This window comes from Sceloporus occidentalis, unplaced genomic scaffold (assembly GCF_023333645.1).
Source record: "Sceloporus occidentalis isolate IW3139 unplaced genomic scaffold, rSceOcc1.0.p SCAF_3, whole genome shotgun sequence".
NCBI lineage: Eukaryota > Metazoa > Chordata > Lepidosauria > Squamata > Phrynosomatidae > Sceloporus > Sceloporus occidentalis.
Window position 1 is genome coordinate 134,237,747 of NW_028316983.1, and position 16,854 is coordinate 134,254,600.

Sequence of the window (16,854 nt, forward strand, 5' to 3'; positions counted from 1 at the left end):
CCAGTGCAGGAAATTGTTCATCTCTGAAATTATATTCACTGAAATTCTCCACACATTCTGAGCACATAATATAATCTTCAGCATGTGGAAGAGATGCCTTGACTAAAAAGTATTATAACATTCTCCAAAAGGAGCTGTGTCTATCCATTTTCTGCAGCTTTAAACAGCTGGATCTGTAGAGCCACCCTCTTTGGCAGTAGCTTACACACCGTAAATCATTCTGGGCATTTTTAATCCGGTAGGATAACTATATGATGGCTTCGATATGCAGCCCTCCTGTGTTTTTCCCTTGTTTCTTCTCTTTTTTTCTAACTAAAGTAAAGGCAGAATAGCTGCACAGTGCCTTCTAAGAAGTGAGAGTGGCAGGAGCCCTCTCTTTGACAGTACCCGTGAAGTATGTGCGTTAGGAGAAAAAAAGAGTTAAAAGGTACATAAAAAGATGAAAGGTACTATGTACTGTGGGTTAGATACAGTGTTGTCTAGTGCAGAATGCTATAATTTGTATTGTCCTGCAAGTAGAAGTAGGAGAAGTAATGTTCAATTGCCCCACCACCCACCCGTCCACATACACCTTGCAGAACCTTACACTCCTTGGTAAAAACTGTTACTGTTCCATCTTCTTCAGTGAGAAGACTTTGTTAGATCCTGATTTCTTCTCCCAGTGGAAAGGAAAACCCCTTTCAATAGCAGTGGGTGAACTCTGGATCCAACCACATGTTTCTGTCACATTATAAGAACAGTTTCAGGAATGGAGCTTAACATAAAGATAGGAAATGAGAGTGATTCATAATGCTAAATTATGGTAAATATGAAAATCCACATGGAGGTTTATGGGCTTGCTCTACTATTCTATCTGTGGTAAAAACCAGCAAAATGTTTCTCTGGATGTTATTTTATATTCAGTAGAACTGCCAAAAAAGACAGTAGTGGTGAATGCCTCTAGTATTCTGTCTCTACCATTCAAAACAACCCTGCCTATCTAATGACTATTCCCATTTCTCACATGCCAGTGCATAATTTTACTCTCTGTTCCCAGTCTTCTGTTAATTGTAACAGAATTTTCTACAAGTAATTCTTCTAGCACATGATGAATCTGTACCTACATATGACTGCTTATAAAAGTACAAGGATTCATGACTCTATCCTGAATATTTGCAAACCCTTCCTGTGTGACCTAACAAAAGATAGGGAGTGTGTGCACAGTCATGTGTGCCCAACAATGGCCTATGTTAGAGCTAAAATATACAGTATTTGGGGGCCTGAAGAGAAATCAGTTTTAGATTCAAGTTGCACATCACCACTCACAGAGGGAATGGCAGGGACACCAGCCACATCAACCTTGAGTGGGTAAGGAATTATGTTGTTGGGTGGCAACTCCCAGAAGCCCTGGCCACAGTAGCTAATAATGAAGAATGCTGGGAGTTGTAACCCAATAATACCTGGAGCGCCACATGACATCTACCTGATCTACAAGCTTCAGGTTTGTTCACTAGTCTGAGAAAATGGAAAGCAGCTTTTAGCTTTAAATTATATTTTAACACAAAAGTTTCAGGATAAAAATATCTATCAAACAATTTGTTCTTGCTGGCTACTGATCACCTCCACTTTGGCCCCACATCACTTGTTTTCTTTCACCCTCAGCTTCACTGAAACCAAGCAGAACAATCCATGACACTGCAGATTTTGGCTGGTATTCAAGTAGGGACATCTGCACATCATAGAGCATCTTATGCATTCAGATGGGCTTTTTCAGGTGCTGTGGGGATTGGCATTCCTTTCCTCCTCAAGCTGTATCCAAAGCCTCCTTCCCAACTGACTGTAAAGACATGAAGCTGCCTCACATGGTCATTCAGTGCTTCAAGATGAGCATGCAGGGTCAGAGAAGCATCTGGCAAACCCTCTCTGGCCAGAAGTATAATTACAGAACCACTGAGATCCTTTGGAGGACCCCCCATGGATCTCAACACAGATGTCACTGTATGCCTGGGGGTGGGGTGGGGGATAGCCACACCTTCTCTGATCCTGCCTGCTTAGTTTTTATTCCTCTTGGCAATAGTATTTTTCTTTGTGCCTGAAATTATAATTAGATTTTTGCTTCCATAGTAAATATTGATTGTTCTACATAAATGAAGGTTGAGTCTCCCTTATCTGAAATGCCTGGGATCAGAAGTGTTTTGGATTTGGTGTTCTTTCAGATTCTGGAATATTTGCATATACATAATGAGATAACTTGGAGATGGGACCCAGGTTTAAACATGAAGTTCATTTATGTTTCACACACACCTTATACACATAGCCTGAAGTTAATTTTGTACACACTATTTTTTATTGATTTTGTGCAGGAAAAAAAGTTGGTTATATATAGTGAACCATCAGGAAGCAAAGGTGTCACTATCTCAGCCACCCATGTGGACGGCTTTAGGGTATTTCAGAAATCTGTATAAGGGATACTCAACCTCCAGTTACTTGCTTTGAAAATAGTTAATGCATAAAGAAATTTCAATTTGTACTGGTTTTTAAGCATAAAGCAAGGAGGATTTCTATAATGACATTAACGTCTTACATATATTTTAGACACAAAATACTTACATCATCAAAGTCAGCTATGATTTCATTCAGAAGCCTCAGACATTCTAAACCTTCTTTATTGACATCAGATTCTGTATAAAATTCTTTGAAATCTGGGATGGAGGCAAACATGACACAGACACAGTCATATGACTGATGGTATAGATCCTGTTCAAAAGAGAATAAAGAGAGACCCTGTTACACAATGTCCTCACCGGAAGGCATTCAAAAAAGCACAGTTGAGAGAGGAAAGAGAAAGGAAGAAGGATGATTAATTCCATGGAAGGTGTCCTTGCACCTGTTTATCACCAGTATAACTCCCTCTTGACTTTTTTTCTTTTACTGTTTCTTACTTGATGATGAATCGCTTTCACCTCAACATCATTCTCATGAGTAAAATTAGTAAAAACATTAATGCTAGGTGATTTGATCTATTTATTAAATTAACCTAATACCCTACACATACTGTATTTTGATTCCTCTATACATGACAAACTGATAGATTCATTGCACATATATTGGTGATATTTAATAGACATGTTTTACAGAGCAAGTGATAAAATCTTGAGGTCTGGCACCTGTCATGCCACCATTAATGAACTAAGATGCTAGTCTAGATCACAAAAATAAGCATGTGGAATTAACTCCTGTTATTTTGAAGAATGTAATTTTGACAACTATGGTGTTGTTTTCTTCCGTCAGCAGAATAAACAGGGAATTGAAAATAAATGTTGATCCAGAAATCAATGTACAGATGCTATTCTTGCACCAGAGTGCTTCCCCATTCATTGCAATAAAACAGGCAGACTGCTGAACTTATGCTCCCAGTGCTTCTCCCTTCAATTATGAGGCCTAGTGATGGAGTACTGGGTGTACGTCAATGTTCTCAAGGTTGCAATGGATCAGTATGCAAGTATTCTTTTCTGATGATTTCTCTAAGCCACTAGATGGATCAATGTTTTTATCAGTCACTCACAATACAGTATAATATCTTTGACAAAGCAAGCCATCCCTAAAATGATATGTCATCAACAGATCTGAGGAGAGGAACTGGACTGGTGCTGTATCTACATTGTGGAATAAATGCACTTTGACACGCTTTAACATCATGGCAGCTGCCTTGTAAGAGGGAATCACAGAATGAGGAGACTCTTGCAATGTGCTGTTTGCAGCTTCAAAAGCTCTGTTCCTTTCTATTTTCTCATATCTGCTAGTTATTTGCAAACAAACAGATATGATAAAAAAACACTGTAAAACTACAGTGAGCCTTCATCCAAAAGGAAATAATGAATGGTAGCAATACCTTTGAACCTTGTCATTGCTGGGGCACAAAGCAGATGAGACAAAATCAGGCAGAATCTACTTTTTTGATGGTTTGTTCTTGCAAAATGAAACAAAGGCAAGCTGTTTTGTCAATTTTCACTTTCAGTGGAACACAGTCTACAGTATGCTGCGTGTTTCTTCTCTCTATACAGGACTGCTTCCAAAGGTGAGCAGTACCCTAGTTTGTTTTAGCTTGGAAGAATGAAAGCAAGATGTGGTGAGGAGGACTGACCTCATTTTTTAAGTTCCTTGCCAAAAAGTGCTCTGCCACGTGAGCAGGAAGTACATTCTCCAGAAGCAGACGATTCAAATTTTCCATGGTCTCAATCTCTTCACGCTCTTTTTTGAACTTGTTCTTCCACAGGAAATCTAACCTACAGTAATATTCATTCTGTTACAAAGAGGACACAGAAGTAAAGAAACAATAGGCATCTTGTCCTACCAGATGGTTTTAAGAAAATAAAATATGCACATGTGTACAACCTAACGAAGCAGTATGCATTCTTTGTGACCCAGCGAGAAGCTGTAAGAGCACATCTATCTATCTATCTATCCATCCATCTATCTATCTATTGCACAACATGGTTTCTGTAGGGTTCCATACAAATACATCTAGTTGACACAGGAACTGCATGTGCCAAATGTGTGTTGCAGATGTAATTCATTAGCTTCATCACCTGTGCAGTATGGGAGCACTATCACAACAACCCCTATAGCCATAATCCCTGTGCTTTTTTTCCCTTCAACAAACCCATTCTATAATGTTTTCTCTCCACCAAGAACACGTGTTTTGTAAAGTTAATGGTTCTTAAATCCTCATTCTAGAGCAAAGAAACTCCGAATAGCTTGTCTTGCAGCAGCAACACAACAATATATACTCACTGAGAAAGCATGTTTTCTATTTGGCTGCTGTGGGGACTGAGGCTAAACTGAGAGGGGAGGGGGAAATCTCAGGGGGTAGCAGATGATGTTATCTTCTCTGACAATCTGAATGTCCTAGTGGTCTGACCCTGGTGACATCCATGCTAATTCTGCAATTAGGAGTGTGTGTGAGAAGCCCTATTGCAGGGAGGGAGGATTTGCTTGGGGTTTGGGATCAGAGGTCATCCAGTGCTGGAACAGCTGTTAACAGGTAGTCTAGTGTTGGAATGAATACAGCTGAACAATAAAGTGTTAGGCCTGAGCTACACATATCAGTAGAATGGCAGTCTTTGGAATGGAGCAGTATCTTCATAGAATGAGAATTGGAAGACACAGCAAGGACCAACTAGATTCTAGCCCAACTGCTGCCATGCAGGAATACGCAGCTAAAAAACTCCTGAGAAATGGCCATCCAATCTCTGTTTAAAAACCTTCAAAGAAGGAGGCTCCACCACCGATTCCATTGCCAAAAGGTTCAAGAAGTTCTTCCTAATGTTTAAACCGAATCCCCTTGGTTCATATTCTAGTCTACAGATTAGCTAAAAACAATCTTGCTTCATCTTCCACATGATAGTTAAAGATGGCTGTTATATCACATCTTACTGTTTTCTTCTCTAGGCTAAATTTACCCAACTTATTCTTCATTGGGCTTTGTTTCCAGACGTTCTAACAATTTTGTTGTTCCCTTTAGACATGTTCCAGCTTTTCAACATCCTTCTTGAACTGCGGTGCCCAGAACTGGACATAACTTCTAGGTGAATTCTAGGGGAACCAATAAAATATTTGGGGGGGGGGGGGAAGGTCTACGGAAATTCTGAACAAAGCAGATACTATTGATTGAGTGATACTATTACTTTTCTTGATCTTGACATTATATTCTTGTTGTTGCAGCCTGGTATTACTATTAGAACTATTTTCAGGAGGGAGTAATTGGGAGCAGGTAAGCTATAAAAGATAGGGAAGCTTAACCCTTGTCTCCCTGCTTTTTCTCTCTCTGAATTACCACTCCACTACCCTCCTTCTCTATTCTGTGGTAAGACTGCTACGCAGAGTAATTTGCAGGAAAGGAAATAAACATAGCAAGAATCAAGGGCAAACAGTATTTTTGCAGAGTTAGAATATTAAATAGAAAGTTCAAATCCAAGAAAGATTTCAAACCTCCTCTCACCACGCAGTAAGAAGAGAGCCAAGACTATAGAAGCTAATGGTCATATATGTCTATATTTTAGGAATGACAGCAGCAGCTTGCCTCCTAGCAGTATTGTTGCAGAAGCCTCCATTTTGCAGCAGCAACAGCATGAGAAATGTTAGGACAAAAAGAACAAGCTCCAGTAGGGGGTCGGGAATGAGATGGAGTGGAGAGAGAGCACAGAAGGAAGAAAATATGAATAGTTCCACTCCATGGCATGCCTCTCATCAATTTCATCTTTAAAAAGGGCACACAGAGTAAAGCAGCTCCAAAATCAAAGGGACAGGGAGAAAAGTAGGATACAGGTGGAGGCAGTTTCTTCTCAAATGGAGAAGGCACAGGGTATACTTAAGGTAGGAAATAATGATGGCAAAGGACCAAAATTGGCTTCCACAGGTAAATTAATGTGCAGTGATGTTTTCTGGTGGGGTAAAGAAAAAGAAGGGAGAGTGAAATCTAACTGTAAAGAGTTCGTACTTTTTGCCTTGTGGATTTCAGAATTTCGCCTGAGGCATTATATTAAAATAAACAGGAAGTTTTCAATATTCATAGATCTTGATCCAGAAGTCACATTTCTCTACCTTGCCAAAGCCTTTGAGACTTTGGGTCTCATTAATTCAACCCCAGACTGTTATTTATAGTTATTTTTGGTTTTAAAAAACTTTTAAATTTTGTTTTTAACTCAGTATATCAATATGTTTTAAGCTTATACTTTCTACCTGTTTTTCACCTGTTTCACTTGCTTTATTTGTAAGCCATTCTGAGGTCTCCTGTTATAGGATTGGGTATAATATTAGAATATGGGTTGGTTGGCAGTTTACAAACCTGTAAATCTGAATGTACATGCTAATTTTCATTTCAATCCCCCCTATTTGCAAGAGAGATATTACACTTTGTTGCTTTACCTCTTTTCTCTCCTTATTGAAAAGATGTCTTGAAACATGGAATTAAAGTGCCTACCAACTATTGGTAATGGAAATATGTTGGCTAATCATGAAACAGCAGTCATTAAGCCAGAATGGAAAACTATTAAGCAAGAACCAAGTAAAAACTATGATACTGAAACTTTACCTTACTTTTCATATTGTTCTTGTTATTGATAGTTAATCCCAATTAGGTTATGATGATAAGGGATTCTGTAAGATATAATCAGCTTTTCTTTATATTCCTAAGATCTTGATAACTATGCAGCTTCTAATTTTTTCTTAATTTAGAACATATTGTCTTTAATGTGGCTAATTATCTTATGGTCACTTTTTGGCTTTCCCCTTCATAACGTTGTTAGAATCTCATTACCACTGGAAGTAAGTATTTACAGGTAATGTTGTTACCTGTATCTCATTACTTCCAAGCTCTGCTGGTAATTATTTTATGACTGAGATATTATATCATTGATTTGCTCTTTTTTGTCTTTCTTACGTATTACAATGTTTTCATAGGAAGAGCGAGGTAATCCAGCTGTACAATCTGAGTTTAATGTATTTGTTCAAACTGCTGCTATGTACATTTTGCAAAAAAAGAGAAACATAAACAGTTCAAGTATCACAAACAAGCTCTTTGCAATTTTCATAAATAATAATACAAACCATGAGGCAAATGCAGGATCCTACCTGTCTGCTGAGTACCAGCAGTGTGACAAAGAAAATGAAGAGGGATACAGAGCCCATTGTCTTCAGATCTTTCAAGATTCCTGGCCTGCCAAAACAAAGTGGAAATGAAATTTTCAGGGAAAGAAAAATGCTAGCCTTGAGCCCTTTCACACTATACAACTGTAGCTTTCTGATTTCACTTTGATTATCATGGTTCCGTCTAATGGAACTGTGGGATTTACAATTTGTTGTTGTGTGCCTTGAAGTCATTTCTGATTTATGGCAATTGGAAGGCAAAGCTATCATGGAGTTTTCTTGGCAGGATTTGGTCAGAGGGGGTTTGACATTGCCTTTCTCTGAAGCTGAGTACATGTGACTTGCCCAAGGTCACCAAGTGGGTTTCATGGACGAGCAGGGATTCAAACCCTGGTCGCCAGCATCATACTCCAACACTCAAACCACTACACCAGGCTGGCTCTCTATTTAGTTTAGAGAAGGGTATTTAGAATTCTTAGCCAGAGCTCTAATGGCTGACCAAACTACAAACCCCACAGGAAGCCACCATGGCAGCCAAAGTGGAATCATAATGTTAGAATTGTATAGTGGGAAAGGACCCCAAGGTCCAAGCCTGACCATTTTTCTCTGAAGTACTCATTTATCTATTAATAAAGCAAAAGGTCAGTTATAATCACAGCAGAATCAAGTTGTGTAACTGCATTATTTCAGGCTGCCTTCTGATGCAGGGTTGTGTGATTGTACATCTATACAAAAAACTCCCTACACAAAGAAAACTAATAAGTACCCCCCCTTTCATCAAGGCACATGCTACCCAAGAGCAGTCAAGTGATCTAGCACCTGACCTGTTTTTTTAAAAACTATTGTGGGACTCCAGACAATACAGTAATTGTAAAGAAGAAGGACAAGATCTATCAGTTTATGCTCCTGAAGGTCGGTCATGAGATATAATACTCTCTAATACTCAACTTTCTCTCTCTCTCGACCCCACCCCTATTCCCATAAGTTCCAAGATGTGACGGGGACAGGTGAACCAGACTTTAAAACGGACTGGGCCCTATGTAGCCCTCTAGATGCTCTTGGACTTCAGTTCCCAGCATTTTTTAGTCTTCTAATGCTAGTTTACAGCTGCTGGCAATAGTAGCCTGACATTTGTAAGGCCACAGTTGTTCAACTCATTTTAGAAAGACATGAGATTGCCACTTGTATTGTCTAACAAAAAGAGGCTGTGATGTGGCACTATCATAGTGTAGACCTCTCCACTACACCTCCTTCATGGCTGGTGAATGTGTGGAGATGTACAACATAAGAATATTATGCCACATCTTGCTTTTAGAGTTGAGAAAAAACATAGAAAAAAACAAGGAGCGGAGGGAGCTCTTAATCTCTTATAATATCTAACTAACTGGCTGAACAGACCGGCAGAAAGAGCCGGCTTCAGAGTGGTGTGGGGGCATGGTGTCCGCATGGCCCAACTCCGCCCCCAAGCTGGCATCACTTTGACTACCTGAGTAGATGTCGGGCAGCATTGGGACATTCCTGCAGCATGGCAATTAGATGCTGCATGCCACAGAAATGTGGAAAAGCTGCTGGTGTGGCGAAAGGGGTGGCTTTTGCCATCCCAAAAAGGAGGAGCATTTTGCCACTTCTTTTTAGGCTGGGAAAATGCTGGATCGGGGCCACTGCATGCTGTTGCCGGGGCCTTGATTCAGCGCTCAAAGGGGCGACCAGAAGCGACTCCTGTGGTCTGGTCTTTTTCGCCCCTATGGTCACAAGTTGTTTCTTAACCATTAGACATTTGAATTGACCTACCTTTTTTGAGGTGCAATTGTATATAGGAACTTGCTGTAGTTGTCCAGGATAGAGCCATGTGTATGCAGAAGAATGACATTGTAGACTATCAGAGCAACCAACATAATTGCCATTTTCAGCTCATGATTTATCCGGAGGAAAACAGAACAGGATATCAGGCCCAGAACACAACTGTAGATAAAGTACTAGAAGAGGAAAACCATTAAAAAAACCCCTTTGTTAGCAATTAAATCTGCATTGTTGTAGAGGCTAAAGTGGAGGAGGCTCATACTGCTAAGTTCTCTTTAATAGGGAAAAACAAAATCCAGCCACATCAAAAATAAGATGTTTGAGTACTTTAACTTAGACTTCTTTTTGACCTATATTGCTTTCTCCTCCCTCCCACTCTTTAACAATACCTTCAATAAAGAGAGAGAGTGAGGGGACTCATAGTGTTACAGGTATTTTTTGTGGCCTTATACCATAGAACTTTGGTAACACTAAAAAAGGCTCGAATTAGATGGGCAAAGCCAATTTTGTACATACTTCCCATGCAATTGCTGAGTTCACTAACCAGCCAGGGGACAGTTGTGTGGGAAGGACCTACAGAATCATTTGCCTTGTTTCTAGTCCATAACAGTATTTAAGGACTTTGGAGAAAAGAGGCAGATTAGAATATTAGGAACAGCCAGTGAGAGTAAAGCTAGGAAAAGGTGGAGGCTGCTTCCAGGATTGAGTATAAATAGAGAGGAGGAGCCATATTTGAGACGAGTGTGTCACTTTTACCCTGTGAAGTTAGCAGCCAAGGAGGCTGAGTGGCACTGCCTTGCAGTGCAGTTTGAGGGGTTTTAGTTACCCAATTTATAGACAAGAGAAGTCCAGAATTAAAGTGTGTGTTGATATCCTGCAGGATTACAGCTAGGAAGGCTGTGGAAACTACTAGGAGCAGCCTGAGGAACATATGAAACTAAGTGTAGTTGAGATGAAGACATTCAGATATACAGTGGGCCCTCGCCTTACGCGGGATCTGTTCCGGATCCCTCCGCGTAAGGCGAATTCCGCCTATGCTCAAGCCCCATTGTAAACAATGGGGCTCGTGCACGGCGGTACGGCGGCGCGCGGGGTGCAATGGGCGCGCGTGCCCATTCAATTGAATGGGACATGCCACCCCTTCCGCCCTGCGTGCGCCCCGCGGCTTGAGCGTGTATGCTCAAGCCGCGTATGACGCGGGCGCGCTATAGTTACCATTACTGTAACAGATAACTTGAAGAGTTAACAGCTAATGAAACTGGATATAAGGTTCTTTGTGAACCAAGAGTGAAAGGAAACATACATAGTGTCCAGTGAGAGAAAGTGATAAGATTTGTAACTACTGAAACAATTCATACACTGTAACAAGCTTGAATAACATCTGCTAAGAAAGATACAATAATAAGCTTTGTTTATAAATAAAGTTCTTTTCTTTGTTTTAACAAGAAGTTGCCTGATGTGGTTTTAAAGATAACATCATACACGCTACTAAATATATTTAAAACGCTTCCAAAAGAGAAAAGACCCTTTATTATTTAGGACATTTTAGAGAGTGGGTGTGAAAACCCTAGAGTGCTGACATTTGAAAAAGGTTCTAGTGTGGGAGTCATTTGTGAGAAATCCAAGTTCGAGGGTCTCCATACATAATTGGTGGCAGCGGTGGCACACAGTGTAAATGAGTTTAAGAGATTTGGCAACGTCATCGTTGTCACCACGCCACAGGCACGTAAAAACAAATGCCACACTTCTTCGGTATAATCGTATTTTTAACTTTTGTTTTTATGTTGATTTTATCCTGATTTATACTGTGTTAACTTTTATACTGTGTTAAATTCAGGAAAGTAAGTTTTTTCTTTTTTTTCCAAAGTCCTTTTTCTTGGAAAAACTCAAAACTGGGAAAAAATGAATATTTTATTTCAGAATGATAAACACGTGTAAGACTTTGTATTAAGAAGTCTCCTAAGACAACTTGATATATCTGACCATTGTAATTTCTGATCTTGATTTTGTTTTCTCTCTCTCTTTTTTTTATGGGAATGAATGCTTTATGTCTGCTTGTGGGGATCTAGAGAAGACAAAAAATTATCACTATTATGAACATTGCTGGTTCTCCACCCCCCCCCCCCCCCCAATTATGTGGATATTTAAGGGTTGTTTTTTTGGAGGGGGGTGTCTTTTTGCCTGCTTTTAATGAACTAGCAAAACCAAATAAATTCCTTTACAGTTCAGGATTCTGTAGCTCCATTTGTAACTTTTTTAAAAAAGGAAATTCAATTTGTAATTATTGGCTGAATAAATTGTTCTTTCTACCATATCAAACATGATACTTTTATACCAAACAGAGTTATACACAATGGATTTTATATCTCTAAAATAAGATTTTTTTTGGGGGGGGGGATTTCTATTAAAATTCCATGGATTCAGAATTTCCAGAAATGTTACATCTTCAGGCTGGATTCTTTAAAACATGTGACAGTATGCTGGCTGTTAAAAAAAAATGTGACCTCTAGGTATTGCTCTACAGAGCATTTTGTGAACATGTCCTTTGGAGGGATGTTATATACATGAAAGGGTAAAGACATCATGAGAGGAACTTAAGTAGAAGTTTTTACATGTACCAAATGTACCAAGATTAGCACAGCAGCAACTAAGGAGGAGCTTCTAGAAGTGCCAATAACACAGGTGACCAGCTGGAATCCTGTTGGTATTCACCACATGCATAATATAGTTAATGCAAATAAACAGTAGTCATTTCTCTAGGCTCGTGCAAGGAAGCAGCAGCAATGGTGACTGGAGAATATTGCTATCTCCAAAGTGCTCTGAAAGGGGAGGCTTGGACGGTCACCTAACCAAGGAAAAGGCGATGTTCCAAGCACAACTTCCAGAGCATCTTGGATCTAAAGCCATTCTCTTGTCCCCAGCTGTCATGCATTGGAGAAATAGGTAGCTTGGAGACAGCAACTTTTTCTGTTATTACTGTATGGCCTGTTACAGACAGCCAAAATAAAGCTGCTTCGAGTCACAGTGGAGGTATGGTGTTTCAATGATGCATGCGTCCTAAGAGTCCAGAAGCCACACCAAAGCCACGCTCCAGTCCTTAGGGCTGGAGCATGGCTTTGGTGAGACTTCTGGACTCTTAGGACTCATGCATCATTGAAACACCATACCTCCACTGTGACTCGAAGCAGCTTTATTTTGGCTGTCTGTAACAGGCCTATGACTTCTTTTCCTCCCTGATCACTACTGTGCCCACCATAACCACCAAGGAGGTGACTACTTTTGGTGGAGGCCACAAGACTCCAGCCTTAGATTTTAAACATTTCATTTACAATGAGTACACCCACTACAAGACACACTAATAAATATGATAACAAACTTACTGGCAAGAAAAAATAGTTGCTTTGAATATATCGGAGTGTCTGGTCACTTGCTTCAGCAGAACTTGAATTTGATGAATTAGGAATAGGAAGGAACTGAACCATATCAGCATTGCCATCCAAGAAAAACTAGAACAAACAAACATGAAATCTCTTAGGGTTTCTATAAAGTACACAGAGGGCATCAGAACTAACATCTGGATGGTTAAAAATAAATATCTCACTCCACTTCTTTAACTTTTCCAGAAAGAAGACAACTATATGCTCAAGGCACAGTAATATTTTTTAATCTATTGAAAGCTTCTCATTTGACACATCACTCATTTAATAGCCATAAACTATTTTACTATGCTGAAGACAACATTAAAGTGAGCCTGGTCTATAGGACTTATAGGATTTATACACCGTCTTCAACTACCTGAAAATGAGAGTAACAACATCCAGAAGCAAGCTAAAAATGGAAGATCTAAAGGCCTTCTTTTCAGTTGAGCCAAATAGTGCTCTCCTCATCTCTCCCAGCTACTAAAATGATGTCTGCAAACAAGCAACTCACTAGTTTTTAAAGAAAACCAAAAATGATTTCTTTCTCACTGTTACCTTTGGTTAAACAGCTTTTGCAAGCTTATGAAACCAAATAAATGGGACAAAAGTGGACTGAGTATTCTTCAAAGTGCCTTTAGGCCCCTCAAAGACACTATTATCTACTCCATTCTATTTTGCTTTCATGCTGGGTGAGGGTTTATGAAGCTTGAATTTTGGAGACCAAAGTGTGTAACATAATTTAACACAAACTTTGATTCTGATATACATGCATGTATATGTATGTGTGCATTTGTATGTCTAGATAAACAATATTTATTTAATTTATATTAAACTGTTCTTCCAAATAATAGATTATAGTGACAGACAGGCAGATAGCATGTGTCAGAGAGAGGGAGAGAGAATACAGATATTTATTTCTTCTTCAATGAGAGCTAGTGTATTAACACGGAAGAACAGATACTGACACTGGGTTCACAAGAAGCTCCCCATCCCAAAGACCATGATTATTTAGTCAAGGGGAAACTTAGCAAGAGAACCTTCTTAAACACCAAATATTTAGGAACACAAGAAGGAACATGTGCTAGATCATACCAAAGGTCCACCTAGTCCAGCATTCTGCTTCCCACAAAAAGCAGCCAAATATATCTGGGAAGCCCATAAGAGTACACAAAACCACTAGTTCCTGTTTTTTATTCTTCAGCAACTGGGATTAATTAAATTGTTCTCATGAAATGCTAACAAATTAGAATTGAAATGTCAATATTTCTGAGAAAATCTTGCACAGGATCTAAGGACAAGGGGACTTGCGTGCTGTCAGAAGAAACAGGGAGAGGTAGCTGCATAAGCCAGAAGGACGCCTAAGGGCACGGAAGCCCATTAATCCAGTGAACAGCTATTCTAAAGAAGTAAGAAGAAGCAAGCAGGGTACGAAAAGTAATGGTCCAGGCCAGGAGATGGAGGCATTAAGGATACACAGTAAAAGGGAGGGGAAGAAGATGACTTTGGAGCAAACCTCCTAGATTGCCATCCTGGGATCTGTAGTTTTACAAGGCCTTTAGCTTTCTCTGACAAAGAGTACTGGTGGCTCACAAAACTATATAACCTATGCATGGGGCCATGGAAGTTAAAGTGGTGATAAATTGCATTATTTCCACAGTGTAGACTGTAGAGGCACCCTTCAAGACATGAAAGGATAAGTGCTCATAGAATTGTAGAGTTGTAAGAGACTGCAAGGGCCATCCAGCCCAACCCCGTACCATGCAGGAAATCCAAATCAAAGCATCCCCGACAGATGGCCATCTAGCCTCTGCTTAAAGACCTCCAAGGAAGGAGACTCCACTACACTCCAAGGGAGTTTGTTCCATTGTCGAACAGCCCTTACTGTCAGGAAGTTCCTGCTCAATATATACATCGAACTTCGGAAACTCTGGACGTGGACCTGAAGCCAAACATAGACAGGTATAGGTGCATGTGCATGCAGTGTTTACAAAAAGTTGTTAAACATATGGCCAGTGCTGACAGGCTGTTGAATATATCCTTACATTACTTAGGCAACCAGACATATTATCTGAGAAAGCATCTAGAAAAGGAGAGAAATGCATCCTGCTTCCATATCAGCCTAGCAAACAAGAATGCAAGGGAAATTTGAACTGTGGACTGCAACCACCAGGCACAGTTTTTTATTTGTATACAAAACATTTCAGGAAACTACACCAAACCATATTCTTCCATATATTTCTTCTCTCCCTGCATCCAATTTCCATGGCTCCCTGATGAGGGAAAATGCTGCCTTCCCAACTGCGTTTCATTCTCTCTTTTTCTCGTGATATCACCCTATGACGTGAAATTCAGTATGATTGTATATTCCCTTATGAGGGCCAGGATGATATAGTGGTTTGAGCATTGGACAATGACTCAGAAAATCACAGTTCGAATCCCAGCTCAACAATGGAAACTCACTGGGTTACCTTGGGCAAGTCACACTTTCTCAGCCTCAGAGGATGGCAATGCCAAGCTCCCACTGAAGCAACCTGTCAAGAAAACCCTATGATAGGGCTTCCATAAGTCAGAAACATCTTGAAGGCATACCACCACCAACAACAACAACATATCCCCTTATCTTCCTTTTATGCATTCGGTTTGAAATTCATGCTGTGAATGGGTTTGGATAGAGCAGGTCTTTCTCATGGTACATGGTAGTCAACAGTGAATGGGTTAACAGGAATGTTCTGGCTAAAGTCGCATGCAGCTAGAGGCCAAATAAAAACTCTTCTTTCTGTGTGTTCCAAGATAGGGCTTCCATAAAAAGAAAAACAGTTGCAAAGGGAAGCACCTAAGCATGGAGAATAATAAAAGCTATGGATGAAAGGATTGATTCAAGAGCTAGACACGAGCTCAAGGGCATATATAGAGGAGCTAAAAAGCAGCTGAAAGGAAGTTGGACCCAAGAGGGATTTGGAAAGATCCTATGGACTGAGAATATAAGAGACAGCTGTTTTCTTAGTTCATGGCCCTGCTGTGAGTGAAACAAAGGTAGAAATAGATAACAACAACAACAACAACAACAACAACAACAACAACAACAACAATAGAAGCAGATAGAAAGGCCAGAAAGCTGAGCCCACCCACACCTGCCTGCTGCTGCTCGAACACCACTCCTGAAAAGCTGAGCTACTAAGCTGATGGAACACAGACTGCCAAATTTATGCCTAATTTGGATGTCAGCAACAAATACAAGACAGGGTGGAAATAGTCTTCCTGATCTACGAGCTACATACTTGTACTGAAACTGAATCATAAACAATGCCAAGATAACATGCTGAACTATATTTTGCATGAAATTTGATATAATGATCTCTTGAAATATACCATGTGTCTCCAGATGGAATGTGGAACCTCTTACTGATAGAAATAAAGACTGTGATAGAGAAAGTTGCTCTAGCCTTTCCTATTTATAAATAATCTGAATGCAGATATTTAGAGTAACTTATGTGGGAGTACTTTTGTCTCTTGCCTTCTGAGACTGTACTGTGATTTGAAACCATGGAAGGTCAGGTGATCATAAAAGTGGGCCAAAAGGACCTCTGAGCTGATACAAGTGAACAAGTGCAAGACAAACCTTCAAGCTTCCATTTAGAAACATGGGTGAAGATAGGTTCCATGTTTCAGTTCCAAAATCTGTTCCTTGTGTAGCCAATTTGCTGTCATTGACTCTCAAGTCTTCCCCATGGAGTATAGACTTCCAAACTCTGCCTCAGCTTTATCCTCATACATCCTGCTCGCTCTTTCTTTAATGACTAAGGGGCTAAACAGATTGGTGTTATACACTGGCTTGGGGGTGGCATGGGGGCATGGCATATGCACACTGGCCGCCCTCCAGATCGCCCCCACACGGTGCGCCCAACTGCATGGCATGGGTGTCATGGTGCTCCACTGGCACAGCATTTAGACATGCTGCACCAAAGGACCACTGAAAAGCCACTACCATAGCGGTAAGGGCAACTTTTGC

The 16,854-nt window shown here is 40.1% G+C and overlaps 1 protein-coding gene and 1 long non-coding RNA gene across 2 annotated transcripts in view; one reads left to right on the forward strand and one right to left on the reverse strand.

The window, feature by feature from the left end:
• Positions 1-16,854, reverse strand: part of LOC149316845 (adenylate cyclase type 2-like) — a 146,733-nt gene that overhangs the window by 11,696 nt on the left and 118,183 nt on the right. Inside the window, exons 17-21 of the mRNA XM_089516382.1 lie at positions 12,807-12,932; positions 9,418-9,602; positions 7,612-7,696; positions 4,124-4,282; positions 2,590-2,736 (exon numbers count right to left, since the gene is read on the reverse strand). Coding sequence (XP_089372508.1) covers positions 2,590-2,736; positions 4,124-4,282; positions 7,612-7,696; positions 9,418-9,602; positions 12,807-12,932 — 702 coding nt within the window. The remainder of the gene's footprint in view (positions 1-2,589; positions 2,737-4,123; positions 4,283-7,611; positions 7,697-9,417; positions 9,603-12,806; positions 12,933-16,854) is intronic.
• LOC149316846 (uncharacterized) lies at positions 5,496-7,468 on the forward strand. Its single transcript, XR_016280537.1, has 3 exons — positions 5,496-5,567; positions 5,704-5,752; positions 7,441-7,468. It is a non-coding gene; the product is annotated as an uncharacterized LOC149316846 (long non-coding RNA).